General features: G+C 37.3%; 3 protein-coding genes across 9 annotated transcripts; 1 reads left to right on the forward strand and 2 right to left on the reverse strand.

Annotated features, from left to right (window-relative positions):
- Positions 1-1,435: 1,435 nt before the first annotated feature.
- Positions 1,436-3,196, reverse strand: LOC108366647 (uncharacterized). Of its 6 annotated transcripts, none has more exons than XR_001848121.1 (3): positions 2,706-3,196; positions 2,166-2,599; positions 1,529-2,061 (listed from the first exon to the last, which is right to left on the reverse strand). XR_001848121.1 is itself a non-coding variant. In XM_017621102.1 (2 exons), the coding sequence occupies exon 2, from the start codon at positions 1,858-1,860 to the stop codon at positions 1,540-1,542; it is 321 nt and encodes a 106-aa protein (XP_017476591.1). In that variant the 5' UTR covers positions 1,861-2,061; positions 2,900-3,196; the 3' UTR covers positions 1,525-1,539. The 6 variants fall into 6 exon arrangements, 1 of the variants encoding a protein (XP_017476591.1); XR_001848119.1 differs by having other exon boundaries at positions 1,531-2,061; positions 2,166-2,542; XR_001848122.1 differs by having other exon boundaries at positions 1,533-2,061; positions 2,505-2,542.
- Positions 3,197-5,657: 2,461 nt separating this feature from the next.
- Positions 5,658-7,722, reverse strand: LOC108366649 (60S ribosomal protein L7a). Of its 2 annotated transcripts, none has more exons than XM_017621105.1 (4): positions 7,608-7,722; positions 6,703-6,826; positions 6,272-6,642; positions 5,658-6,076 (listed from the first exon to the last, which is right to left on the reverse strand). In XM_017621105.1, the coding sequence occupies exons 1-4, from the start codon at positions 7,620-7,622 to the stop codon at positions 5,771-5,773; spliced, it is 816 nt and encodes a 271-aa protein (XP_017476594.1). In that variant the 5' UTR covers positions 7,623-7,722; the 3' UTR covers positions 5,658-5,770. The 2 variants fall into 2 exon arrangements, with proteins under 2 accessions (XP_017476594.1, XP_017476593.1); XM_017621104.1 differs by lacking the exon at positions 7,608-7,722 and adding an exon at positions 6,966-7,124.
- A 938-nt stretch (positions 7,723-8,660) lies between these two features.
- Positions 8,661-12,728, forward strand: dx (deltex E3 ubiquitin ligase). Its single transcript, XM_017621103.1, has 6 exons — positions 8,661-9,268; positions 9,325-9,611; positions 9,677-9,851; positions 9,907-11,066; positions 11,186-11,328; positions 11,385-12,728. The coding sequence occupies exons 1-6, from the start codon at positions 9,103-9,105 to the stop codon at positions 11,683-11,685; spliced, it is 2,232 nt and encodes a 743-aa protein (XP_017476592.1). The 5' UTR covers positions 8,661-9,102; the 3' UTR covers positions 11,686-12,728.
- The last annotated feature ends 1,094 nt before the right edge of the window (positions 12,729-13,822 follow it).

Genomic DNA, 13,822 nt, shown 5'->3' on the forward strand with positions numbered 1-13,822 from the left:
TAGAGTTTGTGGGTTGGTTACATTTGTTTCTGTCGGTCTGAGTAATTTCTGTTTCATTGCTATGAAGACTACGAGTACAAAAACCAAACCAAGTACACTGCCCTGATAAGAAGATTTTTTGCAGAACGAGCCACTTACAGACTTTTGCTGCTTGCCCAGCTGTTCTTCCCTCAACAGGGGGAAATGTGTATGTATGTATGTATGTACATATTTTAAGTCTCACTTATATATGTACATATGTACCTATGTATATAGTACATATGTATGTATTTCAAGTCGCCAATAGCTCAATTCATCTGAATTCAAAATCTAGAAGTTCATAAAATATTATCATATCCGTTTAACTTTAACGTTCGAAAAGTAAAACTGACCGTTTAATTTGAAATTTGTTAGGAACTTGAAATCTGCAATTCATTATACTAGAATTAAATGAACTTCAATACTGGAATTCAAGACTTTTTCTAAAGATTCTGAAAAAAAGTTTAAAGTTTTAGTGAAAATTTGCAGAATATTTGTAATATTTGGACTCTTATAAAAAAATAATAAACATTAAATAAACAAAAGACAAATAGCCAAAACTGGTTAAAATATTTATTTATTTATTGCACTCATATTATTTTGGGGACAACTGTATGTACATATGAGTAGTCCACTAGGCCCTAGCTCATTTTCTTTCGCAATTCAGCTCTGTACTAAGTTCGGTAGATTACTCACTAAAAAGTTGTTGGTTTTTTAAATAATAATAAATAAATGAAATTGATGATTGGTTTTTATAAAGTCTATATAAGTTCTATATTGAAAAATTTCGGGGATGCTGTTTTGAAGCCCATTCAATTTTTGTATAATAAATTGCAAGTTTCAAGTCGCTAAAAATTGCCATTTGTGTTCCTTATTCCATATACATACATATGTAATGCATAAACAAAATTCAACGATAATTTTTAGCGATGAAACTTGCACTTTATTTAATGCACTGCATATCTACATATGTACTTGAAATTTTCTGTAAACTGTTGTTTAATTTTGTGAACTTTGCGTAAGCTTTGATTAAGGTGGTTTCAATATGGTAAGGCATGCTCGAACTATCGAACGAATGAAAATTATAAAAAATAAATAATTCTAATAATTTCTAAGTTCAAATAATTCATTGTTATTTTATTGCAAATACATTTAATACAAATTTTACAAAAGAAACGTTTTATTTAATAAAGCAAAGAACTATGTTCCATTTTTGTTGAGATCGCTATGATTCTCGATAGTTTTTCGAATCGTTCTCTAATGTTTGAGATTGGAGAATGTGGCTAGTTCCCCAATTATTCTCTAATCGATAACTAACCTCAATGTTCGCTGGGATGTAGTACCTTATTTATGTACTACACTACATATAGCTCGTTGATCGCGATAGGCTAACAAGAGTTGCAAGTCGTCAATGCTCTGTACCTTCCTTACTTACATATGTCTAACTTGAATACTATAAACTTTACTACATAAAAATAAACATGTAATTTAATTTAGAAAAAGGAGGTGAAATATGCCTGTTTATAAGCTTACCAGCATAATATCAGCACTGGTATCTTTTCCATCATCAGAGTCGCCTTGTAATGCTGAGGTTGAAGTAGTTGCCGCTTCAAACAGAGATGTTGGATCCCCACCAGATTCGCGAAATTTTTCCACATCGGACAGTAGTCGCTCTAGGTATTCGACATAAAGTTGCTCTTGTTCTAATTCCTTTGTCAGTTCAATAATTTTCTGCTTATGTCGCTCCAAACTGGCACGAACATCTTGCTCCCACGCATCAGAAAGAGAGCTTTGTGGAAAACGTTGCATCCACAGACGTTGGAAGTCATTAAACACACTCATTTTGCCAATCGCTTGATAGTCTTGTTATTTTTCTGCTGTTATTTTATTGTTATTAACTTTTTAGTGGTTTTATGTTGTATACACTATTTATGTACATATGTATACGAGATCACTCGCGCGTAACTTTCGTTTTTACATTTACAATGTCACTGGTCACTTTTGGCCCTGCATCTCTTGCTCGTCACTCTATGCATCATGCAACTATCGACAATAACGTTACTTATGTATTTTTGTTATAAACCCACAAATGTACATACTTATATACATTCATATTATGTAGTATGTAAGTATACATATGTACATACATTTCATAATATAGTAAATGGTAAACGCTATTATGGTTAAGACGGTATATGCATTTAATCGTGTGTATGCATGAATGCAAGCATCTAAAACAAGTAGGTATCCGAACGGCTCTTGGTCCAAGGCCTCGAAAATTGCAGCAACAATCCTGTTTTCACTTTTCCACTTCAATCATATGTGACGCCCACTCATTGTCCAACAATTATGCGTTGTAAAAAATGGTAGACGGAACGTCACTGATGCTGTGCAACGCCCGTTGTCCACTATGGTGGCAGTGCAACATCCCATCAACCCTGTGCTGGCGGAAAGACCTTACCACACAGATATACCAATGTACTCACACTCTTGGTACTGCCGCCCCCGCATTGCACAAGTGAAACTGTATATAAACGAAACAGCCAATTGTCAAAATAAAAACAATTTCATTTTTAAGGTACTGCAATAAAATATACAAAATGTATGCACGGAGAAGTATTAGCATCCGTATGTAGACCGACCAAAATTCGATTTCCCTATAAATATGTATGTACATATGTATTTACCTGGTAATAAGCACTTTGCAAGGTACGGATTTTTCTACGTCACATTAACTCCCTACTGAACCCTTTTTGCTTTTATTTGGTGAGCTAATTATTATAGAACTCATATGTTTCTACACATTATTTTTGTCTTGTCTGGTTGTACATAGAAAAAATTGAGCCAGAAGAACGACTTTATCGAGATGCAAATTGCCAACCACGATGAACGGTTTCAGCCACCGAATGAACGAACGCTGCCTTTGCTTTGCGTTTCTTTTCGCCGACTTTTCTTGTGCACCTTTTTCACATTAATTTAGCGAATCACAAACTAATTTTTCACGTTTTATGCACATTTTCGTGTACTGTTTCACTTATTTTAATAATTTTTCAAATTATATTTGAAATTTTATTATTTCCAATGATCGATTATAAACCAAATAACAATAAAATGAAAAGCAAGACACTCCCGTAAAATACGCAACTGGATGCATTCGCTTCCGCAACTTTTATTTTGTTGTTTTATAACCGCAGAACTCCACAGGCAAACACCGATGGCCTACCAACTGTCATTTTGACGAGCAATGTGATTGCAAGTTTTTGTGTGTGGGCACTTTGATGTCTTGAAATAAGCATTTGCCGCATGACGCCACCAGACAACATTCTCTCAATTTCGGTGTTTAAAAACATTTAAATCTTTAAAAAACTTGCTGAATAATTTCCTAAAACGTAATCATAAATAATCCAATAAGGAACAGACTTTTATTTTGATTAAATATAAAAATTTCATCGATGTTACCACCAGCACGCTTTCTTTCAAATGAAAATATGGCTGTCAAACTATCGAATTGCCTGCAATAGATGTCAAGCAATAAGCGCTGACATATATTGCAGCACATGAGAAATAGGCGGTCTCCATTGGAAATATATTTTGTGACATAGTTTTCACGACATCAGTGTTTTCCTGTGGAGACAGGGCCTAATACAGAGTTGCATTGGATCCGAAATACGTGCAGGTGCAAATACCGGTTACAGAGAATCGGTTTTTTCAATGAAAAAAACGTATGTTATCGAAATAAATATGGCACAATTTAATACTGTAATCGGTTACTGCCAAGGCGAATTTTTTAAAATGGTGTTACCAAGGCGAATTTATGCAAGGTGGTGTTACTGGCGAATTTAGATTTTCGCCGCTGTACTTTTTAATATCAAAATCAAGGCGAATTTATACAAGGTAGCATTGTAAGATCAGCTGATTTCTTCGCCTTACATGTATTTTGTTTTTGCTTTTACTGATTTGACAGCACACCCATCAAAGCAAAAACAAAATACATCTATACTTTGGGGCGAATTGAGATTTGACATAACACCCGCAATACAAAATACATNTGTACTTTTTAATATCAAAATCAAGGCGAATTTATACAAGGTAGCATTGTAAGATCAGCTGATTTCTTCGCCTTACATGTATTTTGTTTTTGCTTTTACTGATTTGACAGCACACCCATCAAAGCAAAAACAAAATACATCTATACTTTGGGGCGAATTGAGATTTGACATAACACCCGCAATACAAAATACATGTGGTTGTTGCTGTGGTAGTCAAATTTCGCCACTAACATCACCTTGTATAAATTCGCCTTGGTCAAAATGATGTGTTTGTTGTAATATCAGTTCGCCTTGTTTACAACAAACGCATCATTTTGACATTAGAAAGTACCGCGGCGAAATTCTAAATTCGCCATTAATGCCTGGATTATAATGGAAGTAAGTGTTCATTTACACACGGCGATTTTTGTTGTCGCAACTCGACGTTTGTAGGAGAGAGCGTGACGAGGAAAGGAGAGGGGCACCGAGTTGCTCGTACTCGGGCAACACGCTTTGTGCTCTCGTTCATCTGTGTAAATTGAGTTAGCGGTTCACAGCGGACAACAATTGCATACACACAAATCGCCGTGTGTAAATGAAACGAGCAACACCAAAAGGGAATGTGAAAAATCGCGGCGACAAAAGTTTCCGTGTATAACCGCAGTCTAATTATCTATTGTATGGGCCAAGGCGAATTTATACAAGGTGGTGTTGCTGGCGAATTAAATTTTCGCCGCGGTACTACTGAATGTCAAAATGATGTGTTTGTTGTAAACAAGACGAATTCCTCGGCGAAAATCTAAATTCGCCTTGATTTTGACATTCAGTATTACCGCGGCGAAAATTTAATCCGCCATCAACACCACCTTGTATAAATTCGCCTTGGGGCGAATCGTAACAAATTGCGGCGAATTCATAAGGATCTATCGATTTTGGATGCTTCCGTTTACATTGCGGTCAAGTGCATTATAATCCAGGTATTAGTTCATTGTTAGTTGGTTCATGCCACCTTGTATAAATTTGCCTTGTNTAGCGCACATATCAGTTTTAAACACTTTTGCACGAAATTTCACAAACACATTCAGTTCGCTTAGTTTAAACTGCAATTTACCTTCTTCACCACCATTTTGGATAGTTTTTAAAACGCGATGTTATTGAAATAAGCAGATTTTAATAGCGGCCCGAAAAAAGAGCTGCTTCTACGTCTGCCTGTCAAAAAGGTAAAGGAATCGGGCCAGCGGAAATAGCAACGGTGTCAATCAAATGTCAGATTTAACACTTTTTAGCGACATCTNCTTCTCTGTATTTAACGTTCTCTGGTATAAATTCGCCTTGGGGCGAATCGTAACAAATTGCGGCGAATTCATAAGGATCTATTGATTTTGGATGCTTCCGTTTACATTGCGGTCAAGTGCATTATAATCCAGGCATTAGTTCATTGTTAGTTGGTTCATGCCACCTTGTATAAATTTGCCTTGTCATGGACTTAATAGAATATCCTACAATTTTGTTTTTTTAAATTAGTTAATCCAAAAATATTTTTAACAAAACTAAGGAAAATAATATCAAATAAGAAAACTCACTGATAACTTTCCTTAAAAATACAATTGCTTCATGGAAGTTCAGTACAAACTATTTTATTTATTTTCTTTTTGTCATCAACAACCTGCTGTTCGACAAAATCCCATTACAATAAAACAATTAACTGATGCACCCTCAGTTGTTTAGCCCTGTTTTTGTGCCAATTCACGTGCCTTGGCGCGCTCCAATTTAGCAATACGAGCCAAACTCTTGGATCCCAGAATACCACCACCCCAGTGTTTGCGGATTTCGTCATGACGGTCATTGTAGTTGGTCTTGATGGCTTCCAGAATCTTGGCGAAGTTCGCCTTATCGTTGGCTTCAACATTTGTCAGCGCTAATGCTGTGCATGTCTTACGACGTACCAACAAACCAAGACGTGCCTTTCCTTTAACAATGCAGTAAGGTACGCCCATTTTGCGGCAAAGTGCGGGTAAGAACAGAACCAGCTGCAAAAAATAATAAAGTTGTTTAACTTTAAGTACATCAAAAATATTAATCGATGATAATGAACATATCGTATTATCAGTATGTCAAGCTTCCACAGCCAATTATTGTGCACAAGGCACATTAATTTCAGTTGAAGAAATTCAAGTTAACATCATTAAGAGCTTTATCCAGTTAAAATCTATTTATAAACTTACCTCCAAGGGGTCAACGTCGTGAGCAATGACGACCAGTTGAGCCTTCTTCTGCTCGACCAGCTTGGTCACAGTGTTGGTGCCAGAACGCACGAAAGTTGGCTTCTTTTTGGGCTGCACATCCTTGCCCTTAGCCTTAGCTTCAGCAATCTTCTTCAAACGTTGCTTCTTGGCCAACGCAGATTCAGGACGGTACTTCTCCAAGAGTTTGAACGTTTTTACCGCTGTAGTTTTGTCCAAACTTTGGGTAAATTGATGAATTGGTGGTGGTACCTTCAAGCGTTTCTGCAATACAGCCTTTTGACGCTGAACTCGAATGTATTTTGGCCATTTAACAAAACGAGACAAGTCACGTTTGGGTTGAACATTCTGACCTACAATAGACAGGATTAATTGTTTACAGTGGTCAATCTAAATATACATCAAAAACTCACCGATGCCAAAGTTTTTAGGACGCTTTTCGAATAGCTGATTTACCACCTTCTTTACTACAGGTTTCTTGACGGCCAATGGGGCTGGCGCAACCTTCTTGGTAACTGGCTTCTTCTTTGGTCTTGGCTGTAAAAGGAGAGTTTTTAAGGCACCTTATGCTAAGCCGTAATACAGAGATAAACACAAGCGCACACATCAGTTTTAAACACTTTTGAACAAAATTTCACAAACACATTCAGTTCGCTTAGTATAAACTGCAATTTACCTTCTTCACCACCATTTTGGATAGTTTTTAAAACGCGATGTAATTGAAATAAGCAGATTTTAATAGCGGCCCGAAAAAAGAGCTGCTCCTACGTCTGCCTGTCAAAAAGGTAAAGGAATCGGGCCAGCGGAAATAGCAACGGTGTCAATCAAATGTCAGATTTAACACTTTTTAGCGACATCTTCCGGATGTTTGGCAAAGGCGCGTTCATGAGCAGAGTGCCTTTGTAAAAAAAAAAATTCAATTTAATAGGGTGCAGTAAAACCTTGCAATTTTTATTGCCGAAAGTGATTGCTGGAAATCTGTAAAAAGGACTTTCTGACTGATTACACGAGAAAGTAGACTTTCGGTTTCGCATTTTCACAGTAAAATGCGTAGAAAAAGCGCTTGCATTACCCGTTTAACCGCACAAATTTTCCGATACTACATTTTGTCTGTTTAAAAGGTGAATGCCCACAAGTCCACTTTCAACCAAAGAACGTAAATCTATATATATATATATATNGTAAAAGGAGAGTTTTTAAGGCACCTTATGCTAAGCCGTAATACAGAGATAAACACTAGCGCACACATCAGTTTTAAACACTTTTGCACGAAATTTCACAAACACATTCAGTTCGCTTAGTATAAACTGCAATTTACCTTCTTCACCACCATTTTGGATAGTTTTTAAAACGCGATGTAATTGAAATAAGCAGATTTTAATAGCGGCCCGAAAAAAGAGCTGCTCCTACGTCTGCCTGTCAAAAAGGTAAAGGAATCGGGCCAGCGGAAATAGCAACGGTGTCAATCAAATGTCAGATTTAACACTTTTTAGCGACATCTTCCGGATGTTTGGCAAAGGCGCGTTCATGAGCAGAGTGCCTTTGTAAAAAAAAAAATTCAATTTAATAGGGTGCAGTAACACCTTGCAATTTTTATTGCCGAAAGTGATTGCTGGAAATCTGTAAAAAGGACTTTCTGACTGTTTACACGAGAAAGTAGACTTTCGGTTTCGCATTTTCACAGTAAAATGCGTAGAAAAAGCGCTTGCATTACCCGTTTAACCGCACAAATTTTCCGATACTACATTTTGTCTGTTTAAAAGGTGAATGCCCACAAGTCCACTTTCAACCAAAGAACGTAAATCTATATATATATATATATAATTATTAATTTACCTTCTTTGGTAAAAAGTATGAAATTTTAAGAAAAAGCAATTGCCTAGTTTTTATTCATACGGTTCATTGCGCCTTGAAATTAGCTTTGTTTCTTAACAGATAATTATCACAAATTACCACCAATTTCTGCTTAAAAGCGTTTTTAACCCAAAAACTTGAAGAAACTAGCAGCTCTCTCTAGTTCTTACGCTCTTCCCTTTTTAGCTCTCCTCCTAATTTCTGCTAGTAAATTTTGTACTAGCAGAAACTAGCAGCTGACAAAATGAATAAACAAAAATTCACCCCAAATATTTTCAATAGTCAAATACACCGATCTGCTGATTACTTGCTAGTTTCTGCTAGTCTTGCGTTTCTTTACTTTGACGTTATTTCGATTTCTGTGAGCGCCATTCTTTTGACATTCTTCTTCTTCCTCATAATTATCTGCTAGAAAAGAAAAGAAACAAAGCAACTTATTCAAAAAGGATAATAAATGATTCCTAGATGTCGCTGATCTCAGAACTTGATCACTTTGACATTTTGCTCTGTACAGGTTTCTTATCACACTCTTTAACCGCATCCGCATAATTTTAATTAGGATCAATTGAATTGCTTCTGAACTGATTTGCTTTTGGTTAGAAAGGCTTTTAAAATATTGCATATCAATATTGGCTTGTAAAATGTGTGGTTAATGAAAGGAGTATGTAATTTATATTTTAGAGGCAATACGAATAGTTTCGCGTTATGAATATTAGTAATGTTTGAGTGCAGCTGAGTGTAGTGCCACCATTTTTAATTTTCATGTTTATTTTGTGATCGACATTCTGTAATTTGGGATCAAAACGACCGAATGAATAAAAGTGATCATTGTTTGGACTATATGCTACTATATATTATATTCTTCAATATATTATAAAGATTTTGCATACATTTTGTGGTTATGCTGCGGTGAAGTAGAAAAAGTGGACATTACGGCATTCTACGGTTAGCTTCCGCTAATGGCAGGTCATGGTTGCATTGGTATAGGTGGAGGAGGTGGAACAAGTGGTGTCACTATAGGCGTTGGTTGTGGTGGGGGGAGTTCAAATATAGGAGGGACCACCCATGCAGTGGTCGTGTGGGAGTACGAGACAATCAATAGCAAGTGGTTGCCCTATAGTCCAGGTAAATTAATTTAATGAATAGTCTGGGGTTAGATAAATTTTATATATTTCGCCTAGATGTCTCACAACATTTGGAACGTGCTCATGCTAAGAAACTGACTCGTGTTCTTTTGAGTGATGCCGACCCACAACTCGAGCAATATTATGTCAATATACGCACTATGACACAGGAGTTGGAAGAAGACTCAAGCTTTTCTACCATTGACGTTCGACGTATGTTTTATTCGCCTAGCTCTCCCCCCGGTAAGGGCACTAAATGGGAGCGACTAGGAACTGCTGGTCCTGGAGATTGGCATCCTTTCAATATGCAATTGCAGTGTATAATCGAAGATGCTTGGTCTAAGGTAAGTATTGAGTTCTATTTGTAATGAAATCTGAATACGATGTGATTACTTTTTACCTTTTCCAGGGAGAACAACGATTGGATCTCTGTAAAACAAGGTTTTGTTTGCCATACACCATAAATTTTTGCAATTTAACACAAATTCGGCAGCCGAATGGCCCAATACGAAGCATTCGTCGATCACAGCACGCACCTTATCCACTTGTAAAACTAACCCCTCAGGAAGCACAACAATTAAATGGTACAATTTAATAATTTTTGTAAAACGTTAAATTTTATTCTTTATAAAATTGCAGCCAACATCTATAAAGATTTTACTACGACACGCAATAACACTTTACCCAAAACCGCAGCCCAGTTGGCGGATACTAAACAGCTACAGCAGCGCATGACATTGCATAATAATGGATTGTCCACAACTTCCTTTCCTCATGCAAGTCGACAACCGCAACCGTTACCTCCAATGGTAACTGTATCCAGTCAACACATTCCACACGCTCACCACCAGCAACAAATAAACCACCACCATAGCCACCCTCACCTGCAATCATCTTCTTCGCATGCGCAGCCTCAACATCGCAATAAATCACACAAAAAAAACAGCGAAATATCCACCACCAATTTGCGGCATATTCTCAACAATTTGAACATATTCGGAAGTAGCACAAAAAGTAACAGCCAGCATATGAATAACAATAGCAGTATGGCCCAGACTTCAACCTCGAATCATTTAGGCATGCAGTTCTCCCATTCCAAAACCCCACTAACTGCTTCAATGAAAAGTCACCACAGCCGTTGCTCGGATGGTTCCTTACAGTCGCACCGCAGCAGTCGTTTGGGCTCTCACCGGTCTCGTTCACGCACACGTGCATCGGATACAGACACAAACAGCATGAAATCTACACGGCGTCCGAGTGTTGACACAGTTTCCACATATCTCTCGCACGAAAGCAAGGAAAGTTTACGTAGTCGTAATTTCGCCATATCTGTTAACGATCTGCTTGATTGTTCTTTGGGCAGCGATGAAGTATTTGTACCATCGTTGCCACCATCTTCTCTGGGCGAGCGTGCACCAGCACCTCCTCCACTACCACATCATGTGAGCTCTATAAATTTAGCGCCCTCTGTAGGTACCGCTGGTGGTTCTGTTACAGTAGTAGCTACGCTTCACAATACTCATCAACACCAATCTCAGCAACAATTAGCATCATCAACACAACAATCAGCTATTGCTGGCGCGATTGTGGGTGTGGATCCAGCAAGTGATATGATATCTCGATTCGTTAAGGTGGCAGAGCCGCCCTTGTGGCCAAACGCCCAACCGTGTCCCATGTGTATGGAAGAGCTGGTGCAAAGCGCACAGAATCCAACTATTGCCTTAACTCGCTGTCAGCATTTAATGCATTTACAATGCCTCAATGGCATGATTATAGCACAGCAAGGTGAAAGGAGCAAGGTAAATAAACACTCCCAAAACATTAACTGACTTTCTTGTTTGTAAATAACTTTTACAAATACCTAAACTTTATATTTTAATAACTTATAAGAAATGAAACCTATTTTTTGACTTTTCAGAATCTCTTCATTGAGTGTCCAGTGTGCGGTATCGTTTATGGTGAAAAAGTTGGTAACCAACCAAATGGCACTATGTCATGGAGCATCATTAGCAAAAGTTTGCCAGGCCATGAGGGTCAGAATACCATACAAATTGTTTACGAGTAGGTCAATCCTCTTTCATGTTCTTTTTTTCAGTAATTATAAAATGAATTTTCAGCATCGCATCTGGCGTACAAACCGATGAACATCCACATCCAGGTCGAGCTTTCTTCGCTGTTGGATTTCCGCGCGTGTGTTACCTACCCGACTGCCCGCTTGGTCGCAAAGTATTGCGCTTTCTAAAAATTGCCTTCGATAGGCGTCTCTTATTCTCGATTGGCCGTTCGGTTACCACAGGTCGTGAAGACGTCGTAATTTGGAATAGCGTGGATCACAAAACGCAATTCAATATGTTCCCAGACCCAACGTATTTACAACGTTGCATGCAACAATTAGTGCACTTGGGTGTCACCGATTGATGGACGCCAATGATGTATAAAAATGGTATAACTAAATACGAAATTAGATTTAAAATATTTTAGTTAGTGTGCAATTTGAAAGTGTTTCAAAGTAAGTTGCGTTCGAGTAGCTCGAACTTTAAATACCCAAGTGGTTTCCATTTTGTGTCAAATGTAAAGTGCTGAAGGCGTCATGCATGCATAATTTTATAAGCTTTAAAATTGTAGGTTTTAAAAATTTACTAGACTTCCTTGAATGTTCTTCCATATTAGTTTCTAGTTTTAGATAGTATGGATGTATTTAATATCCAAATTTGCTTATGATTTACTATGAAGCAATTTTTAATTATTTCGCTAGGTATTAGTAGCAATTCAATGAATATATATATATACATATGTATATGAATATGTCTATGCAATAAAATATATGTATTTAATATAATAATTTAAATTATGTGCCAACCTAGAGAGTTTAACAATTCATCGGCATTATCAGTTATGGCTGCACTTGATAGTGTGACGACACATTCCTTGTAATGCCTAATTAGGGTGCGATAGCGGCAATTTATTCAGCACTTGCTTTTCATCAATTGTATAGCGGAAGAAGATGCCGTGAAAGATTTAAATTTTTCTATAAAAGATTTCATATTGACGATATTCTGTGCTAAAAAGTCGCTGTCGCTTATCTCAAGTATTGCCAAACGGATAAGTTTTCTTTTGGATAATAGTCGAAATGTGTTGTTAAAATTAAGGGAATCTCTTAGGAAATTAGGAACCTCCTGTTCCTCTCCTGTCGAGGAGTAGAATCAAATAAAAATTTGTGATTTTTTCGGTACGATTCTATCGTTTCGTTTTGGGCGTTGAGAAAAACAATTGGCTATACATATGTACATACATACATTGTAGATTCAAACTTCATGCTTTAAATGGTAGATGCATTTCTAAAAGTGTAGCATATAAGATGGCAAGTAGAACTGATTAGCTAGTTTTAGTTTTTCTATTGAAATTTTTTATTTAATAAAATTGATGCAAACATGATCTTTAGCTTATTTTATTGATTAAGTATTAGGAGTAGTTTTACATATTTGTATGTGTAATTACAATGTATTTTTTGAAAAAATAAACAATTTTGTATTGCTTTTATATGAATAAATAAATAAAAACCAACAATTGCTTAACGAAATGTATGCAAATATACATATATTTTTTTGTTTTCTCAAAACCATTTTTTTTTTGATTCCCCTCCGCCCCTTGTGTCCGCAATTTGTGCGACGATTGTTGAAGTGGTACTACTAAGCCGGGTGTTAATCGGTTTGTCATTCAGCCATTGTCGTCAATAGTGTTGTTCCGATACCGCCATCCCGTATCCCGTGAAACGTCGAAGGAAAGTATCGATGCTTACTCGTAGCGAACTCATAACATTCCGTAGAAATAATTTCTGAAATGGTTATATAAATTCAAAGGGACTGTCCATGTCAATACGCATTTGTATATATTTATTAAAAAAAGTTTAACAAGTTTATTAAGAACGTTGTGTTTTCTGCCGCCGCGGCAAAGTTATGTAATGGGAAACAGAAAAAGAAACAGTTCGATAACTTTCCGACCGAAACCTACCAAAAGATTGCCGTAAATCTAGCAAAACCTGAAAAATTGACTAGTACGGACGCGCACGATGGACAGTTACTTCACTTTAGCCAACTTCACTGAATTCGGTATAAGAGATGATCAGTTCGTTCACGACTGTTATAATCCGAAATATTAGTTTTTACGTGAGGAGTTGCTCGTTTACGACTGTTACGATTCGAGCCCAGACCTTAACTAGGTCAGAGTAAAGCGGGCGGGCGATTGGGTTTCTATAACGGCATTCATGGTGGGGCGACACTGAAGGTGGTGACGGACTCCCTTTGGTCCGACCCTATTGAAACAGCCCGTTTCCTGGGCCTACCGTTAGTTAAGCTTGACGACAATGATTGAAGGATGAACCGAAATAGACGGGGCTAAGTAGTGCCGCTACAACAACAACAAAAACGAACTCTCTGATAAGTTGCAATTTCGTCTCAGGTGGGAACAAGCTTTGGTTAACTGTGAGGTCACTGTCCAGTCCGGCGTTGATAAAGTGCAAGTTTCATTAGGCGACCGAGCCTCTTCGAAGCCGGAG

Source organism: Rhagoletis zephyria, unplaced genomic scaffold (genome assembly GCF_001687245.7).
Source record: "Rhagoletis zephyria isolate East Lansing unplaced genomic scaffold, Rhagoletis_zephyria_1.1 Rzeph_scaffold_02357, whole genome shotgun sequence".
Lineage (NCBI taxonomy): Eukaryota > Metazoa > Arthropoda > Insecta > Diptera > Tephritidae > Rhagoletis > Rhagoletis zephyria.

Coding starts and splice junctions, on each gene's coding strand:
- LOC108366647 (XM_017621102.1), bottom strand. CDS start 1,860: ATGAGTGTGTTTAATGACTTCCAACGTCTGTGGATGCAACGTTTTCCA.
- LOC108366649 (XM_017621105.1), bottom strand. Junction 6,643..6,702: donor TCCTAAAAACTTTGGCATCG/GTGAGTTTTTGA, acceptor TGTCTATTGTAG/GTCAGAATGTTCAACCCAAA. Junction 6,077..6,271: donor ACGACGTTGACCCCTTGGAG/GTAAGTTTATAA, acceptor TATTTTTTGCAG/CTGGTTCTGTTCTTACCCGC.
- dx (XM_017621103.1), top strand. CDS start 9,103: ATGGCAGGTCATGGTTGCATTGGTATAGGTGGAGGAGGTGGAACAAGT. Junction 9,852..9,906: donor GGAAGCACAACAATTAAATG/GTACAATTTAAT, acceptor ATAAAATTGCAG/CCAACATCTATAAAGATTTT. Junction 11,329..11,384: donor ACCATACAAATTGTTTACGA/GTAGGTCAATCC, acceptor ATGAATTTTCAG/CATCGCATCTGGCGTACAAA.